Here is a 19,214-nt window from a genome sequence, read left to right on the forward strand (position 1 = left end):
TTGTTTGGACCTTCAAGGGGCAAAATCCCCCATGAAGCTGGGTTAAATGTAGATAATTGGGGAATAAGAGACTGCTTCGGGTCAGAACATGGTGTGGGTTTTGGGCGAAAGTGGATTGCAGTGCTTGCACTCACCCCAGGAGGAGGAGGCATGGCCACAGGCACCCCTACGCTCCCCCCCATGCCCTGTTGCCTGTCCTGCTGCCCACTGCTGCTCACAGGGGGATGTTTGCAGTGGCCCCATGATCCTGCTCACCTCCAGACTTTGGGAAGCTGAGCAGCAGCCCCGGTAGGGAGTCACACACAGCTGACCCCAACAGCCCCCTGCTTATTCAGAGCCCCTCTGATGCTCCGGCAGAGGGTCAGCAGGGATAGCCTGGGTGTTTGGGCATCCCACAGGGGAGCCCCTCCTTGCTGTGGCTCTGTGTGGGGCTGCAGTGGTGGCCACAGGCAGCCCATGGGGCTGTTGCAGCAAGCCTCCTGCCCCGAGAGCCTCCACGTCACCTGGCTGTTCCCTGGCACTGGCCATGGGGCTGGTGGTCATGGTGGTAAGCTGAGGTCATTCAAAATGTGGTTTCTTGATTGTGATTGGAGCATTGTCCAGTTTTAAGAAAAGTGACAAATAGTTGCCTGCTTTATTCCAAGCAGCACATAATTTCCACCTCCATCCTGCCAGCTCTGTCCCCACCCCACCATCACCCCCTCCCTCATGCTGAGGATGGGGATCAGCCCCGTAAGCAAGGCTGCCTTCTTTCATGTCTTGTGCTTCCCTCCTGCCCACACACCCTGTCCCACAGGTTTAGGGAAAGGTGAGCCCACAGTGGCAGTGAGATGGGCCCAGGGCTCCACACGCCAGCACACCTCTGCCCTGGGGCCATGGCACAGGGGCAGGATGCTCTGCCAGCGGGGCCCCTGTCCTGCACCAGGACCCACAGCCTCATACCATGAGCTTGGGGAAGCAGCTCCCCAGGCACCATGCCACAGCCACGGAGCCAATGGCACAGGACACCTGCCAGACCGCAGTGGCTCCTCGCTGCAACACCTGCCCTGCGAGCTGCAAGCACCCTGTGGCTGGACGCCTCCCCGCCCTCTGCCCCATCATGAGAGGGCTCCTGGCAAGACAGCCAGGAGAAACTGGTGGGGCTTTTCCGGAGCAGCCGCTTATTTCCTGGCTTCTTTAGTGCCCAGGCAACGGGGAGCAGATCCCTGCCCATGGGAGCCCCCCTCGGGCTGTCATGGCAGAGACGCTGCCCTGGGAAACCGGAGAGAGAAAAGGTTTTAGAAAGCAAGGCAAGAATGAAGATTTGTGCTTTGGTTTGATCTTCCTTCCAGGAAAGTGTCCTTGCCAGGAGGGGGATTATAGTCTTGGATACACTGGGTCCTTCCAGTCCTTCAGTGCCAGTAAATGGAAAAGCTCTGGGCTTGAAGCCGAGGCTCAAGTGCATCAGGGGAGCTTGTACCCGCAGGGTGTAGATGCAAAGCCACTGGCTCAGCAGGAGCTGCCCTCAGTTACACGTTGGTTTGTCACACCCCCTTTCTTTTTCTCCTCTATCAATGGAAACACTGGTTGGATTTGCAGCCTCGTTGCCCACAGACTCAAAAAGAATGTCCAAATGCCTTGCATGCATGTGCTGTGGGCTTGCTCAGTGCTGGGACCAGTATGGGCAGCCCCAGCTATTCCCAACGGGTGCTGACTCCCCAGCCAGCCCTGGACAGCCCTCGCTGTATCAGTGATGCTGCGGATGGAGGCCTGGCTGGGTACACACTGAGCAAAAGCATCATTCTGGCTCCAGCTTGACATGGCTCTGCTGGGCTGAGGCACGCATCCCCCCCAGCAGGACAGGCTGCTGGAAGGTTTTCCAGTACCCCGTGCAATTCTGGGACTCCTCCATGCAAAGCAACAAAACACTGGGGAGAGAGTCAGCACCAGCAGTTTGGGAAGCGCAGATGCCCAAGTTCTTTGGTTGGTGCAGGACTCAGCCTGCCTGGAGGTCCCCGAGGAAGGAACAGCTCTGGGCTTGCAGGATGGCTGGCCTGCGCTGGCCTGCAATCTCTGAAAAATACACCTGATTTCTCAGCCGAGTCCCCAGGGTTGGGTGAGTCCAGGTCCGGACTTCAGTGAGAGCTGCAGAGCTCAGCCAGGCTGCTCATGGCCCTGGGGACTGGAAGCAGGTGACAGCTCCTCCACCTGGCTGTGGGTTCAGTGCTGCTCCCAGGCAGGACTCAGGTTGGGAGTACTATTGGGACTGGGATTAGGGTTGGGACTGAGAGCAGGGCTGAGGGATTCTCCCTCCCATGGACAACCACACATGGCCCTATGAGCAGCCTCAGCCCAGCCCATGACTGAGGATGAGCCCTTGCCCTCATCCCCTGGTTCATGCACTGCTCGAGAGCTGCCCATGAGGCAGACAGGGGCCGTGCTCCTGCTGGGGACACCTTTGCAGCCTCACGCCATCCCAAATGTGCTGCTGGCTGTGCCAGGGACCATGCTGCTCTCCAACCAGCCCTTCTCTCTGCCTGCTGTTCCTTGCCCTGGGTGTCTCTGCAGAGTAACTGTGGCACCTGCTGTCCTCCTGTGCTCCCTTGGGAGCAGGTTGGGACCACCCTGGGGCTCTTATTAGGGCTGAGAGCAGTGTTTTGCTGTAGCAGCTCTTGAGTGCATCATGGGACTGCTTGTGCATTGTTCATGGCTGGCCCACGCTGGTGGCTCATCCTAATCCCAGGGTTATTGAATGCTCCTGGATGCATCTCCCCTTGCTGCTGGCCAAAGATCTTGCAGATGAGAGCAGAAAACCCTGTCCCTAATCCCTCCCTTTGGACCTTGGCCCACTGCAGTGTCTCCAGGCTCATTCTGTTCTTCCTGTTATTTCCCAACCACATATGGAGCCGCAGTGCCGCCCACCAGTGCTCCCAGATGTGCCGCCCACCAGTGATCCCAGATGTGCTTGTCCGTGTTTAATAAAGACATTGAGAAGCCCTGAGACCCTGCACCAGCAAACCCCTCCATCCCCAGACACCACCTCCCAGGGTCAGCCAGTGAGTCCCTTCCCTTGCTCCAGTTTCTCCGTTCATTCAACCCAGGCAACCCTCGCCCAGGTGGCCCCATGTCAGATGCTTTTGTTGTAAGAGGTGGATTAGAAAAACCTCTCTCCTTTGTCCGGGAAAGCGGCTATCCTGCACCGCTGGGTGAGTAACACACTCCCCACCTTCTCGTCTTTGTTCCCCACCTGCCGCTCTGCCCCCAGTGAATAATGAAATCGTTGTGCCTGCATGTCCCCCGGGGTGGGGACAGGCTTTGTTGCCCAGCTGGGATGGGGCTGCCACCAGGACTCGTCTTTCCTGGAGAGCCTGAGCCTGCGCCTCTCCGTGGAGCAGAAGGAGGAAAACCCTTGTCTCCTCCATGCCACTGAGCTGAAGTCAGTGTCCGCATCGGCTGCAGGAGATGTAGAAGTACATGCCAAAAGCCAGCAGATGCCTCAAGCATGTGGCTGGCACATCCTTGTTCAGCTTTACCTGGGACCCAGCTCTCAGTGTTTACCCAGGAACGGAGTGAGCAAAAGGCACCAGCGTGGTTGGGAGTTGGGTCTCCCAGTCTGGTTTCCCCTTTGCCTGTGATATCCACCCACTCCTCTGGGCCCCTTCACCATTCCACATCTCACAGGTACACCTGGTCCTTCTCTGCCTTGGCCCCATAACAGAGGTGACACCCTGTACACAGGCTGTAAGTGTGCAAAACTGGCCTTAGATGGTGGGGAACTTACTGCTGCTTCACAGCAAATCCTGGCCCTGCAGCTGATTGATTATATGGTCATTTCAGGTTACTGTAAGCGTCTGGTCATGTTGAGGATCTCTCTCCCTCCTGCTATCAAAGCAGGCCCCTAACATTTCACCACACACCTCTGTCCCTGGGGACACCCAAGGCAGGATGAATGGATGGAGAGCAGCCCTGTGGAGAAGGACTCAGGGATACTGGTGGATGAAAAATTGGGCATGAACCGGCAAAATGTGGACATGGCACCAGGGGCATGAGGACAGTGGGATGCCAGAGGTGCTGGATAGCCTTGCTGTCCACTGGAGCACAGGGCCCCAAGCCCAGGCATTGCTCTTCCTCTGCCCCACCTCGCTGTGCAACACGGTGACGATTGAGAAGCATGTCAGGGTACAGGGAGGTGGTAGGGCAGCAGGGCAGCAGAGATGGCAGGGTGGCAGGCAGCAGAGGTGACAGTGGCAGGGCAGCCAGGCTGTGCTGGGCTGGCTCCCCATGCAGCTGCTTGTGCACTGAACCTGCTTGTTCAAGCAGACCCTTTGCTTCACAACCTGGAGTCTCACAGAGGTGACATCTGTGCAAGCCTTGCTCTGCTGGTGTCCAAAATCCACATGTCCTTGGTTTCCTCAGACAAACAAGGCTGTGCTCACCCTCTCATGGCATTGGGAGATCCCTCGTTCCATCTTCCATGGCAGAGAGAGCCCTCCCTGCCCCCTGCTTTCTTTTTCCCACTGAATTTGTTCCACCTGGAGCTCATTTCATGCTCCTTGCCAGGCATTGCCCACCAGGGGTGGCCACTTCAGCACAGGCACCTGCTCCTCCACAGGGATGGGGCTGGGGCTGCCGGCACAGTGTGGGCAGAGGCACTGACACCCTTCCCTGTCCTGCTCTCCTCAGGTGGTGCCTCCTGTAAAAGGGACACGATGAGAAATGAGAGGCCATGGGAGCCTCCCCTTGCTGGGGCCAAAGCAGCCAGCGCCTGACCCTGGCCAGGCTGAGCTCAGGACAGTGGTGTCGGTGTGCTCCCTCTGCCCCACAGCAGAGACATTTCCCTGGCTGTGCAGGGATCTGCATGGCTGTCCTTCCCTTGCATGGCTGGGAGCATTTCCAGCCCAGCACGTCCCAGCTCTTGGTGCCTCCCTGTTCATGCTGGAGGTTGAGCCTTCTGGGACACCAGCAATCGGTCAGGGCTGGGCACAGGCTCCCTTGGACCTCGCTCGGCTCAACCCCCCCTGCCCCTTGGGGCCAGGCAGAAGGTGGCAAATGCGATCCTGTGCATAGATCAGGACAGCCCCCCTTGCAGAGGGAAGGGATGCAAACCCCCTGCTCCTGCTACATATGGGCAACCTGGGAACAGGGTGGCTAAATCTGTGTGAGACCAAGATATGGAAGACTCTCACATCTCCACTCAAATCCCAGGAGGGTCCCAGCACACTGAGTAACTGCCTGCCAGGAAGGGACTTGCTCTAAAGCAAAATAAGAATGAGGAGCAAAAGACCACCCCTACCCCCACAGGGCTCTCCCAGCCCCATCTCTGCTCGTTACCATTCAGAAAAGAGATTTTTGGTTCCTTTTCAGTTTCTGAAGACTTCTTCTCACTGCTTGTCCAGTCTAAAGGAAAATCAGGAGGCTTGGGAGCTATTAGGAAAGGGATTAAGTGCAATCCAGAGAAGATATTTCTGCTTCTGTGTTAATCCCTGGTGCGGTTGCACCCGTAAGGGTTGCAGATGTGTGCCCCAGAAATACTGGATGGGTGAAGAGGATGGCAACAAGAGTCAGGTACATCCCTGTGGAAACTTGAAAAAAGCCTTAAAGTCAGCAGTGATGCAGGAAGGCAGTGGAAACGATGCGCTGCTAATCCTCAGAGACAAGACTATGGTCTCCTGTGGTATTAGCAGCAGCAGCAAAGGGGAATAATTTTTTCACATAAATGACTTGGAGTTGATTGCCACAGGTTTTCCAAAGGCTAAATGCTTAATGAGTTGAAGTGAGGAGGTAGACACACCTGCAAACAGACTCAGAGATTGAACACAGCCGACCTGTGGAGAAGCCCTGCACTGTGCTGATGGGCACTGGCTGGCGAGGGTCACTCTGTGCCCCAATTTAGTCATTTTCTTCCTCAGACTCTGCTGCCGGTCACTGCTTCGGGGAACAGCACTGGAGCTCATCCTCCATGGGACGTCCAGCGGCAGAGCCTCCGTTACACAGCGACCAAGGACCACAAGCCCTTGGCACAGGCTGGGCCCCTCGAGCACCTCTGCAGCCAGAGCCCACAGGGTGGGCAGCGAGCTCTGAGAACCGCCAGCCCTGGTGCAACGTGTGCGGCGAAGCTGCCGGTGCTAGAAAAAGTGACTTGCTGGAAACAATTAAGTGAGGCAGGCTGCAAGGAGCTGAAGTGTGACCCTCCAGCCTGCGACCCAGCTGGGCTGGAAGCTGCGTCCTCCTTCAGCCTCCTCTCCTTGGTGATATCTCCTTGTTTATTATTTTGTTCACTGTTTTATCCCGCTGTGTAAGCAAGCTCAAAATGTCCTTCTCAGAGCCAGGGGCCCAACCTTCCTTGGCTCACTGCTCCATGTGGAAATGCATTACATTATTCACTTGTGACCATATTAAAAACAATCTCAATATACGTCTGGGCTCCTCAGGGCTGTCACAAACTCCTTGTAATGATTAAAAGCAGTTATATATTCATAGTTGTTAATCATGGCAGGTGAGACTCTTTCTCAGAGCTTTTCTGTTGCTCGGGTGTTCTCACCAAACCCATGTCTGGTCTGAGTCCTGGGGCAGAGGTGATGCCCAGGGAGGCAGGATGGGGCTGAGTCCTGGGTCAAGACCAATGTCTGGTGGGGGGAGAAGGTGGGACTGATCCCGAGCAAGGCCCAAGCCTGGGGGGCCAGGATGGGGCTGAGTCCTGGGTCAAGGCCCATGGGTGGATGGGGCTGATCCCGGGGCAGGGGCGATGCCCGGGGGGGTGGATGGGGCTGATCCCGGTACGGGGGCGATGCCCGGGGGGGGTGGATAGGGCTGATCCCGGGGCAGGGGCGATGCCCGGGGGGGTGGATGGGGCTGATCCCGGGGCAGGGGCGATGCCCGAGGCGGGGGGGGGCAGGAGGGACCAGAGCCCGGGGCAAGGGCAGCCGCGGGACCCGCAGCTCGGGGCCGGCCCCCCGCAGCCCGGCGGAGCCCGTGTCCCGCCCGGGTGGGCCGGGGCGGCGGTGACTCAGCCGGGAGAGGCGGGCGAGGAGGAGGAGGAGGAGGCGAGGGAGGAGGAGCAGCAGGAGCCGCCGCAGCCGCCGCAGAGCCGCTCACCTGCCCCCGCTCCGGCCCCGCCATGGCCCGCCGGGTCGCCGCCGTCCTCCTGCTCCTCGCCCTCGGCTGCCTCCTGGGCATCCTCCTGCTCTGCCTCGGCTCCGGGGACACGCGGGGGCCGCCGGGCTTCAAGGTGAGCGGGGCCGGCACGGGGGGCAGCGGGCACGGAGGGGATGGGAACCGGGCACCGGGGGGACCTGGGCTGGGGGAGCCGCAGGGAGCACCGCGATCTGCGGGATGCCCGATGCGGGAGAGGCTCCGGCATCCAGGGGATCCCCAGAGGCGGGGGAGGCCACTGGGGCTGGGGGGGCCCCGAGCTGCAGGGGGGGGGCGCAGGGAGCAGCCTCCCCGCCCCGGGCTGCCCAGGGACGGGGCTGCCCCCGGCACCAGGCCAGGAGCGAGACCCCCGGCTGCGGGGACCCCCGGCTGCGGGGACCCCCGGCTGCCCATCCCCGGCACCTCAGCCCGGCGCTTTGGGACTCTTTTGCACACACTGAAAAATAGTGATGGTGTGTCCGGATGCGGCCCCCCAGGCCAGAGCAGCCGTGTCAGCATCTGCTTCCGCAGCTCTGGCTGGGTTGGGGCACCCCTGCGCACCCCAGCATCGCCCAGCGCTCCCGAGCTTCAGCTGCATCTCCTGAGACAGCGCTGCCGGGCGAGAAATGCACTTCCCTATGAAAACGAGATGGGTTTTTTTTCTTTTTCATTGTAAATTCAGATGCTGAAAGAAGTTCCCAAACAACTTGGGAACAATCTTGTTGGCTGAGTCCCCCAGTTGACTCTTTTGCAGCCCAAGTCTTTTGTTTTAAAAAAGGCGTATTTTTTTTGATGACAGACCGAGCTATCCTGTGGGGATCAGGCTCTTGTCCTGGAAAATCCAAAACCCCCTTTTTCTCATCCCAAGCAATTTGCTTGGAAACTTTCTGAGCCAGCCTGAATGCCAGATGTGTTGTCTTCTCTCCGGTTTTGTCAGATGTAATGAAGATTAGGTTGAGAAAACGAGTTGGCTTAACCAAGATGATACTCACTGCTGTTAGTATAACTAGCAATGATTAACTCTTTCCCTGTGACACCTTTCTTTGCCACCACTGCCATGTGCTGGCGCATCTTGGGCAGTGCCCTTAGCTGGTTTCAAAATGGATTTTGTCTCCTTGGACACAGGGCGATTGAACAGATCAGTACCGAGAGGCCTATGTGCAGCACTTAGGTCAGTGTGGGAAGCCTTTTCCCCTCCTGGTTTCAATCTGGAGCTTTGGTTTTAAGCCAGATGTATTCCCAGAAATTTAATTTAATTTGGGGGCTTTTTGTGCTTTTTCTCTCTCTGGGTGGTAGCACCTTCCAGTCTGCAGGCAGCACTTCAGTTTGGGGCTGAGCATCCCCGAACACTCACGTGGGTCCTGGCCCTGCTGACCCGCGGCTGTGCCACCTGGCCCGGTGACCTGGGCTCTTGCGCCGTTCCTGGATGTGCCAAGTGCTCCCGGGGTCCAGCACAGCGTGCGCTGAGGTGCTGCCCACCGGCGCTGCCCACCAGCGTCCCAGCAGCGCCTGGTCCTGCAGGCACCGAGGGATTTGCTTTTGCACAAAGCTCAGGGGTGTTTTGGGGATGCAAAGCTTTGTCTTAGTCTGACTCAGCCCAAAATATGCCAACGCAATTTAGAGGAGATTGATCCTGCTGTGGGGGACCCCGGGCACATCCTCCCACCCACCTGGGCAAGACGTGGTCCTTGCTGGCTCAGTCCATGTTAGCAGCAGTTGCTGAGTGATAGCACTGTTCACTGCTGAGCTGCAGCTCCATGTCTTCCCTTTGCAGCTCCTTTGCTTGGAATATAGCCCTAAAAATACCCTGGATTAGTTATTCTGCTGCTGGAGGGACTGATCCTGGGAGCGCGGTGTTCCCCTTCCCTCGTGAGCATTCCCCTTCTCTCATGGGGCTTACGGCACTGCTGCCTGATGGCTCGGAGCTGTTGCCTTCTCTTGACAACCCCTTTTTTTCCTTCTTTTGGCAAATCTCTTTACTGACCATTACAAAGCCAGCTGGGCTCTTTCCCTGCCAGCCTACCCGGGGGAGCTGCAGCTCCCACAGCAGGAAGGAAACTTGTCATAACCCACTGCAGACTTCGGGGTCCCGCAAGTCTCACTGCCCTCGAGGGAAGTGGGATGTTGTGGGGCAGGGCTGAGCCCCTGCTGCACTACGGGGCAGCCCCGAGAGCCTGTGGAGTGAGTGACTGGTGACCCAGACAAAGCCACGGGGCGTGCTGCCAGGCTGCAGCAAGTTGGGCAGTTCTCAGCATCCCCCTCTGCCTCCTCCCCTGGGGTGTGGGACATTTCTGGGCAGAGCCATGCGCTCACCAGGAGCCCTGAGCCCTGCCCGTGACCTCACTGCCCCATGGCCTTTGGGGACATCACCCCCCTCTGCATCCCCTCTGCAGGGGCTTCGGGACAGAGCAGCCCTGGCTCGGGCTGGGCTGAGTGACGATGTGGTGGGGCAGAGCCTGTGGGCCCATGGGCGACCCAGGAGGCAGCGGGGCTGGGGGTGGCACAGGGACACTGTCCCAGTGTGGGGCCACGCTGGGACCTGTGTGTCCCCCAGCCCTGTGGCATTAACAGGGTCTGGACAGGGTGTCCTATTGTTAGAAAAATCCTTCATCCCTTTGCCACCGGGAGGTGCTGGGGTTGGGGACTGTCCTGTGGGCTGGGGCCAGAGCCACAAACACGTGTGCGAGGCCCCGCCAAGCCCCGGGGCACCGTCAGCCGAGCGTGCCGGGGCAGATGAGAGGGGTGATGGGAGCCAGGCGCCAGTGTGGGAGCGTGCCAGGGCATCCTTGTGTCCCTCCAGCCCTCACTTCCACCCCGCTCATTGGCAGGCACAGGACACGTCGGCTGGAGGAGCCGAGGGCACTGCTTACACTGCCAATCACTAACGAGTTGGGCTTCCAGTGGGGTTCCTCCCTCCCAGGGCTTCCCATCTGCAGGGGCCCTGCCTGTGCCTGCGCCTGCCCTGCCTGTGCCCCTGCGTGGCTGCGAGCCCACAGCTCGGCCACGGCTCGTGCCTGCACGGCAGCTTGCTCTGTGCCGGGTGACACAGCGGCTCCGATGCCTGGGCATAGGGGCTGGGACAGGACAGGGGCCAGCACCATCCCAGCCCCGCTGGGGGTGACCCCGTCCCCAATTCCCGTGTGGGTGCTGGAGACGTGTGTGTACCCTCGGGTCTGGAGGAGGGGCTGGGACCTCTCCTTCATCCCTGGGGACCCTCTTGGCCATCCAGGTCTGCCTCGGCCCCTTTGTGCACACACGCCTGTGCACGTGGCTTCCCCTGCTCACCGTCACCAGCGCTGCCAGCAAGGACCTCTCCTCCTCAGGGACAGGCTGGGGTGCAAAACCCTGCACCCCCGGGAGCAGGGCAGAGGGGGTGGCATGAGGCCGTGGCAGCTCCTCTCATGCTGGGACAGCCAGGGAGCGAGCCGTGGCACCAGCGACTGGCTGGGCGCCGGGCACTCCCTGCGGCTGGCAGCGCCCACTGCGCTGCGGCAGTTCATGTTGTCACACATTGTTACCTTGGCCGGTCCGAGCGCTGCTGCTTCCACTGCCAGGGCCGGGCCACCACCAGCTGGGGGGTCCCATGGACCATCCCATGGAGTTCTGGGGCTGCTGCCCATTTTTGCCACCCTGCACCTGGCTCTGCCCACACAGAGGCCGGGGTCAGGAGGAGAGACCCCCACCCTGACCCGCAGCGTTGGCAGCAAAGGGCACTGGGATGCGCCTGCATGGGGCAGCTGTTTCTGCAAACTGCCCTGGTGATGTCACTGTCACCCCCAACACGACACCTCCCCACCGGGCTCCCCTGGGTGTTGCCCCTCGCTGCCAGCCGCCCCGCGTGGGCAGCAGAGCCGCAGTTGCAGCCACGTGTGCTCCACTTGCCCAGGCCTGAGCAGGCAGCACGGCTGTCCCAGGCACGCACATGCCCACACACATGTCTGCACGGGCGCACGCTCGTGTGCGCGCCCACACACCCACACATGCACACCCACCTAAACGCGTGTACGCACAGACACGCACCCACGTGCACACAAACACGTCGGCACACCCGTGGGCATGTACACCTCCCCCATGCACCCCCACGGGCGTGCACCCCCCCCACATGCAACCCCCACACATGTGCAACCCCCTGCCAGCTCTCCATGGGGCTGGAAGCAGGGCCCGGCTGAGCCAGCCCTGGTGAAGGCAGGAGAAAATCCCCTGAACCAACGGAGCTGGTGCAGGGTCTGGAGCACAGGTCTGATGGGGAGCGGCTGAGGGAACTGGGGGGGTTTAGTCTGGAGAAGAGGAGGCTGAGGGGAGACCTCATGGCCCTCTGCAACTCCCTGAAAGGAGGGTGCAGAGAGGGGGGAGGAGTCTCTTGAGCCAAGGACCCAGCGGCAGGCCAAGAGGGAATGGCCTCAAGCTGCGCCAGGGCAGGGTCAGACTGGCTCTTAGGAAGGATTTCTTTGCAGAAGGAGTTGTTGGGCGTTGGAATGGGCTGCCCAGGGCAGGGGGGGGTCCCCATCCCTGGAGGGGTTGAAGAGTCGGGTTGACCCAGCGCTGAGGGATCTGGTGGAGTTGGGAACGGTCAGTGTGAGGTTCATGGTTGGACTGGAGGAGCTTCAAGGTCCTTTCCAACCGAGGTGATTCTGGGATTCTGTGAACCAGGTTTCCCCCCACTACAGACATGTGGGCTTGCCCTGCCCACCCTGCATCCAGCCGCGTGTCCAAGCTCCCGTGGCCGTGGCGCAGGGTCAGTCTGGCATCCCCACGCTGCTCTTCCTGGGCTGTCCCCATTCCTGGTGTGTGGCACCAGGTGTCCCCGGTGCTGCGGGTCATCCTCCCTGCTTCCTGCTCCAGCAGTTCTTAGCCCCTGCCACTCCACAGAGATCCCCATCTCCAGCCTCACCCCCCTTCCACGGGCTGCAGCCCCCCACATGTCATCCCAGGCTGGGAGCCACTCCTGGGGTCCCAGCTGTGCTCGGCCTTGGGTTTGGGGGTGACCTGTCGGTACTTTCCCTTTGGGGACAGCGTTGTCACCCTGCTAATGCTACTGTCACTCCACGTGATATCTGGGGTGGCGCGGAGGTGGCATGGTGCCCTGCAAGGACACCGGGGACATCTGCATGGTGGCCACAGGGTGCATGGTCACACTTGTGGCAGAGGCAGGCAGGGGGATCTCCCCAGGGACCCCTCGTGGGGACGCCAGCACCCACCCGCGAGGGCTGGGGCAGTTAAGGGGACGTGCTGAGGGGACTGTGGGGCTGGGAGCCAGTGGTGATGTGCCAGCGGGCATGCCCTGGGACAGACAGCTTCACGGGGGCAGACTCAGCATCCTTTAGTGCTTGTGCTTGTGCCTGGCAAGTGTTTGCCCACCCAGCAGTGCAGAGGGTGCCCACGGGGCCCCGGGGCAGGCAGGTGAGGCAGAGGGTGCTATGGTGAGGAAGGACTGGGCGGACACTCAGTGCCAGGGGGTGCACGGCCCACAGCACAGTGGGCACAGGGGGGAGCTGAGAGCCTCCCCGAGGCTGCCCAGGGCACTGACCCCAGCACCCAGCCAGACTGGGGGTCCTGCTCCCCACCTTTGTGCTTTAGAGCAGCAGTTGGGGGGGGGAGGCGGGCACTGTCAGAGTCCCCTCCTCCTCTCTGCAGGGTTCAGCATTTCTGGGAGCTGCTCCCCCACACGAGTGCTGTGACACACAAACCCCAGTCTAGCCACAGGTGGGGATTCTCTGCTGGCTTGTAGCTTTTGGCCCAGGGCATGTGACAAGATCCTGACAGTTAATGGGAGCTGGGGGAGGCTGGAGGGGGGTCACCCATTGGAAATGGTTCCCTGGGGGTACCGCTGGTGTGGGGCCATGGGGGAATGGGGGTTGCCTATAAGCAGGGAACCCAGGCGTCCCTGCCTGTGCCCTGATACTTTATTTCTGCTGCCTGAGCTGGCCCAAACCCAACCCTGCAACCACCCGGGCTGGAGGCTGCTCTGCCGCTGGCGGGGACAGGGATGGGGACAGGGATGGGACCAGGGCACCCACCAGGCAGGGCTGGGGTGGCTCCCGGGTGCTGGGGAGGGAGAGGAGCTGGCTGCCCCAGCCCTGGGGCTCCACCCGGGTCTGGGCAGGGCAGGCAGCAGACAGAGCCTTTGCACAAGCCAGATTAAAGCCTTAAGTGGTTTCACTGCAGAGATGCTCAGCTGGGGCAGTGCTGGATCCTGCCTCGCTTTCCAGAGACTCGCAGCCTCCTCTCCGGCAGAGAAGCAGCCCCAGCTCCGGTGGGGGCACGGAGGGGGCCAGCGCAGGCAGCCCTGAGCCTGCAGATGGCAGGGGGTGAGGCAGAAGGGTCCGCCCGGCGGGGCTGAAGGCCCGTCCCTGGGAGCTGGGTAACCTTGTTTGGCAGGAGGGAGCGGGGTTATTTATAGCCGGAGAATGGCCGAGCCATACAAGGACGGGAGGGATGAGGTGCCTGGCTGCCCTTCTTTGGCGAGCTGCATCCCTGAGGGGCCACTCCCAGGTGTCCCTCTCCCCTGCATTGGCCCCAGGGACCTTCTGGCACGGCTCAGCACAGCTGCCCGCTGGCCAGGAGGATGCTGTGGGGAGATGGGGGCAAGCAGCGGGGGAAGAGCCTCCCGGTCTGTGCTCAAGGAGGCAAGGGGGTCCCCATGCCCAAAGAGCCAGAGTCCCTGTGCTGTGCCAGGCGGTGGGGTGACCAGTATCCCGGGCTGGGGAAAGCGCCTGCTCCCAGTCACATCCTGGGCAGGGCCCTGTGCAGGCAGGGGACACCTCTGCCAGAAAATGCCCTTGAAGCTGCCGGGCAGGTCACTGCCAGGGCAGGAGCGGCCAGCCACGGCGGGTTGTTGAGCCCCAGTGCCTTCCTTCGGGATGGCCTGGGGCAGCTGGGGGGTCTCCTGCCTCTGGACCTGACCCCCTGCCTCCTCCCCCCACAGTATGGCATCGTGCTGGACGCCGGCTCCTCCCATACAGCCATGTTCATCTACAAGTGGCCTGCAGACAAGGAGAACGACACCGGGGTGGTCAGCGAGCACAGCATGTGTGATGTGGAGGGTAAGGACTGTCCCAGTCCCCAGGGACCAGTGGCTGGTGGCAGGGTCTGTCACATCCCCTGAGGGCAGGGCACCGTGATGGTGCAAATGCCCTTGCAATGTCCAGCTGCCTCTCTGTGTGTTCACCAGCGCAGTGAGGTGTTACAAGGGGTCCAGCTCTGTTCCCAAAACCTCGCCCATTTCCCCCCACAAGGCTTGCAGCCATGCATGCCTGTGGTTTATCTTTTCTTGGCATGTGTTGAACCGCCAGGAAACAATTCAGGTCCCTGCGTAGCCCAGTGAGGAGCGAGAGATGGTTTCCCACCCTCCATTTAAGCCACCCTTCCCAGGCTGTCAGCCAGTGGGGGATGTGGCGTGGGCAGGGAGATGTGGCTGGACGCTGGATGGCTCCATGCCCACAGAAACCTGCAGCACCTGCCTTTTGAAAAACCTGGGAGGAGCAAAGCTGCCCACCAAGCATCTGCCCACCAAGCTTCTGCCCACTGAGCTTCTGCCCACCCCCCCCAGGGAGCAATGCTCTTTTCTTTCTACAGGTCCTGGCATCTCCAGCTACAGCTCCAACCCTCCAGCTGCCGGGACAAGCCTGGTGCACTGCCTCAACCAGGGTCTGAGAGATGTGCCCAAGGAGAAGCAGGCGGGCACCCCACTCTACCTGGGTGCCACAGCCGGCATGCGCCTGCTCAAGTGAGTGCTTGCTCTGGCCGTGCCAGCTGCCTGGCCCCAAACACTGCCCAGGATGCCCACGGCAGGGCTGGAGATGGTGAAGGACAGCTGTGGTGTTGCCCCTTTGCCAGGCGAAGCTCCTAACCCTCCCAGCTGCCTGGCTCCATGTCCCTTGCAGAGGTGCTCCTGCCTTTCAGAGCAGGAGATGCTCTGCAGGGCACAGCCAGCACATGTCTGGGTGGAAAGGGGCTGGTGTGGGGCCAGCACCAGGATAACCCACCCAGTCTTTTTGTCCAGCCATGGGGAAAGTCCCCCTGCACCCATCGGCAGCCTGATGGGATGCAGTGAGAATAATTACCCCATGGAAACCACACAGAGAAGGGAGTCGTGCCCCCCTCACCCAGCCACGGGATATGGCTCAGGAGGAGGGAGCACACCCTCGTCCCTGCTGCCTGCCTCCTTCTCCGGCAGAGACAAGGGGAATTAGCTGGGTTTTTGGGGGGACATCCCCACAGGTACCTGGGTGAGGACCCACCTATCTCCAGCCCCATGTGCCGTGACAGGGCCAGGCCCCGAGGGCTTTGCGAGCAGTGGAGGCTCCGCTCGCAGCACCCCGGTGCAGCCCTGCCACTCTGCCCTCTCGCCTGGCCCGCAGCATCGCGAACCCGCAGGCTTCAGACGCCGTCCTCAGCGCCGTGGAGGCCACACTGAAGTCATACCCCTTCAATTTCCGGGGGGCAAAGATCCTGTCAGGGGAAGAGGAAGGGGTCTTCGGCTGGGTCACTGCAAACTACCTCCTGGAGAACTTCATCAAGGTGGGCAGGGGATCCCAGCAGGGACGGCTGTTCCCCAGCTTATCACAGCCTTACACCCGTTCTTGTCTTCCTTGCTCAGCGTGGGTGGCTTGGGGAATGGATCCAGCCCCAGAAGAAGACCCTGGGGGCCCTGGACTTCGGGGGTGCTTCCACACAGATCACCTTTGAAAGCAGGGACACCATCGAAGACCCCAGGAACGAGGTGATGCTGAAGCTGTACGGCCAGGTGTACAAAGTGTACACCCACAGCTTCCTCTGCTACGGAAGAGACCAGGTCCTCAAGAGGCTGCTCTCGAAGCTCCTCCAGGTACCAGCATGTGCTTGACAGGCACACCAGCTGTCATCACCCCACACAGGGTGCCTCCTCACCCTGGTGTTTGTACAGGGCTGTCCCCCAGCCCTGGCTCTGGGACAGCCCCACAGGGCTGGCTGCACATCTTTCCCAGTCAGCTCTTGTGTTTTGCCCCCGACCCTCTCCTGTGGTCCCAGGACTTCCTCCCACTCTCTCCATAAGTTGTTGTACCCTTCAGCCAGAGCTGAGACGTCCCGAGTCATCTTGAGACACTTGTGGCAACTGCCAGCTCTGCATCCCGCTGCCCAAGCTCCTCTGCATCCCCCCGGCAGGGAAATGGAGGCAGGCAGGCGATGCCAGGGCTGCTGTGCAGCGCTGGGGGAGCCGGGGCTACGGCACGGCTCACAAGTCCCGTGCATCACTTCTCTGGCAGGCTGAGAGCTACCAAGCAACTGTCCCCCATCCCTGCTGGCCCACGGGCTACCACAAGAGCCTGTCACTGAGCAGTGTCTACGACAGCCCCTGCACAGAGAAGGAGAGGCCAAGCCTTGCCCTCAACACCACCGTCACTGTGGTTGGCACCGGGAACGGGAGCCTCTGCGCTCTGCACATCAACAAGCTCTTCGACTTCACCACCTGCTCCTTCTCCCACTGCTCCTTCGACGGCATTTTCCAGCCAGAGGTTTCAGGAAACTTCATTGTAAGTCCTGGCATGGAGCGGGGTGGTGGCCTGGCTGCTGGGTGTGCCGGTGTCCCCAGCCCCTGCCATCACAAGGTGGCAAAGCGAGGGCAGTCGCTTCTGCGCACCATGCCAGTCAGAGCAGCTGCTCGTGGTGAGGGGGTTTGTTCCCGGCCTGTCCCACGGCTGCCTCCTTTCTTCCATCAGGCCTTCTCTGCCTTCTTCTACACGGTGGACTTCATCCAGACAGTGATGGGGAGATCCGTGCACTTGCCCAGTGACCTGAAGGATGCTGCTGAGACCATCTGTGCCACCAGCTGGAGCGAGGTGGGCTCCAGAGACACCGCGGGGAGGAGAGGGCTACTTCATGTGGGGCATCACCTGGGCTCTGAGAGCAGCCCTTGGAGGGGGCTGGGTGTCCTGGCACCCATGGAGTAGGGGGAGGGTGTGTGATGGCTCCTACATGGGACCAGGAGAGGCTCAGGTAAGTATGGGCAGGGCCTTGGCCAGCCAGATGCAACCACCCAGAGCTTCAGGCTACAGAAACAAAGCCCAGGCCCTGCTGGCTTGACCCTTTTTCTCTCTCCCTCCATGCATCCCATCCAGCTGCTCCAGAAAGCCCCCAAGCTGGAGAAGAGGCTGGCAGATTACTGCGCTGTCAGCATATTTGTTTATTTGCTCACCACCAAAGGCTACAACTTCAACAACCATTCCTTCCCCAACATTGCCTTCCAAAAGAAGGTGAGTAACACCAGAGCACATACTCATCCCACGGTATCTGTTTGGAGTTAGGCCAAAAAGCCCTGCAGGAGAGATGATCCCATACCAAGAAAGAGCCAAGCAATCTGAGGGAAGATCTTGGGGAACAGGGCCAGGACGGGACTCCCAGTTTTTGGGTGGATCTTCTGGGAGATGGAAAAAAATGAGCTGAGCTGACTGTAGGGTGGTCACATAGACAGGAATTTGAAGGTCCTCTAGGTCCTTCCTTGGCCCTCAAGACACCAGCCATCTCAAAAAACTCTTTGCTCTAGTTTGTTGGGAAGTTATCTCAGGGCAGGAGCCCACCTTTGCCAAGTCTCCTCACCTACACGAGTCACAGGATGGGCAGCGAGATTAGGACTGGCCTGAGTAGACGAGATCCTGCTCCCATCAGATGAGCCCAGCTCAGCATGGGATGGTCACTGCTTTGTCCCTGGGCTGGCTGGACCCATAGGCAAGCAAGGGCTCAGGGTGTTGTGGACTGCCCCAAACCCCTCTCCTGCACTGGGCTGACAGATGATCCCTGGAAGGTCTCTTGATGGCCATGGAGCTGGGTTGACCACGGTGGTGACCATGCCATGCTGTTCCCACAGGCAGGAGAAACCTCCATCGGCTGGGCCCTGGGCTACATGCTGAACCTCACCAACATGATCCCAGCGGAGAAGCCCTCTTCCCACAAAAGCATGCTGTACAACTACTGGGTCATCCTCATCCTGCTCTTTGTGGTCACCACCCTGACGTCTCTGGTGACTGCCATCTGCCTGCTCCGGCGCAGCAAGTCCCTCACAATCTAATGGCAGGGACATGGTGGGTCTTGTCTGCAGGACCCAGCACCATCCTTTCTGCTGGAGTCTCCATGGCCTGAACACTTGGGATGCAGCAAGTGCTCAGAGATGTCCTCCTCCAATACCCAATGCTGCCTGTCCCAGAAGGAAAGCAGTCCCATTTTGCCCTCCCCTTGCTTTCAAGATGCAGGAAAGGGGGGGACAGAAGAGGACCACTGGCCATGCAGGAGAATGGCTTAAGGGTTTCCAAGTGCTACTCAGGGATGGACCCCAGACCAGCCTTGGGATGTGGACGTTCAGACCTGGGGAACCTTTCTGCTGCCAGACCTGGGCTGGACTGGGCCAGCGAGTCCAGACAAGAGCATGATTTATTTTCATGTGCATGGGGTGGGCGGGGAGTATTACTTATGCTAGTCCTTATAGCTGGCCTCACTAGCCTGTCCCTGGAGCATCAGCCCTGCCTCCTGGGGAGCTTTGGGCATCACTTAGAGCCTCCGCTGTCTTTCTGGCCAATGCACAAACCCCACTGACCTTCCCAAGGGCCAGATCTTGGCCTGGACTTCTACCGGCCTCAGCACAGGGTCAGCAACAACCAGAAGTGGGCAGCAAGCAGCAGGTCCCCCTCCATCAACCAGACATGGTGCCTTCCCCATTCCTGTGGTTCCTAAGCCAGTGTCGCCTTTGCCACAGCCAGAGCCTCCTCTGTCCCCTGTCAATGGCACAAAAAGTCCCCATAGCTCCCTGGTGCAGGGCCGTGGCAGTGCAGAGGTGGTGGGCTTGCTGCAGGAGTGGGGCCTTGCACTGCTTTAGGACTTGAGCCCTGTATCACCCCATGTCAGGCAGCTGGGAGGATGAGCCTTCATTTCCAAATGAGTAAAAACAGGGACATGCAAACACACAGAAGGTTTGGTTTTGTTTGGTTGGGTTTTTTTTATAATCAGAAATAAATCTTTGTAACCACTCTTGTGGCTCTGTGGCTTTTGATCAGCAACAGGCCCATCAAGCCTGGTTGTCTTGCAGGGGTAGAGCCACTTACGGGCTCTGCTTGGACACAGCTGCAGGTCAGGCT

The 19,214-nt window shown here is 60.1% G+C and overlaps 1 protein-coding gene across 1 annotated transcript; it reads left to right on the plus strand.

Annotated features, from left to right (window-relative positions):
• Window positions 1-7,054: 7,054 nt before the first annotated feature.
• On the plus strand, window positions 7,055-19,106 carry ENTPD2 (ectonucleoside triphosphate diphosphohydrolase 2). Its single transcript, XM_074890881.1, has 9 exons — window positions 7,055-7,207; window positions 14,036-14,153; window positions 14,686-14,836; window positions 15,471-15,630; window positions 15,710-15,937; window positions 16,356-16,622; window positions 16,809-16,928; window positions 17,208-17,342; window positions 17,954-19,106. Exons 1-9 carry the CDS (start codon window positions 7,097-7,099, stop codon window positions 18,152-18,154), a joined length of 1,491 nt encoding a protein of 496 aa, XP_074746982.1. The 5' UTR covers window positions 7,055-7,096; the 3' UTR covers window positions 18,155-19,106.
• The last annotated feature ends 108 nt before the right edge of the window (window positions 19,107-19,214 follow it).

The sequence above is a fragment of the Strix uralensis genome, chromosome 21 (genome assembly GCF_047716275.1).
Source record: "Strix uralensis isolate ZFMK-TIS-50842 chromosome 21, bStrUra1, whole genome shotgun sequence".
NCBI lineage: Eukaryota > Metazoa > Chordata > Aves > Strigiformes > Strigidae > Strix > Strix uralensis.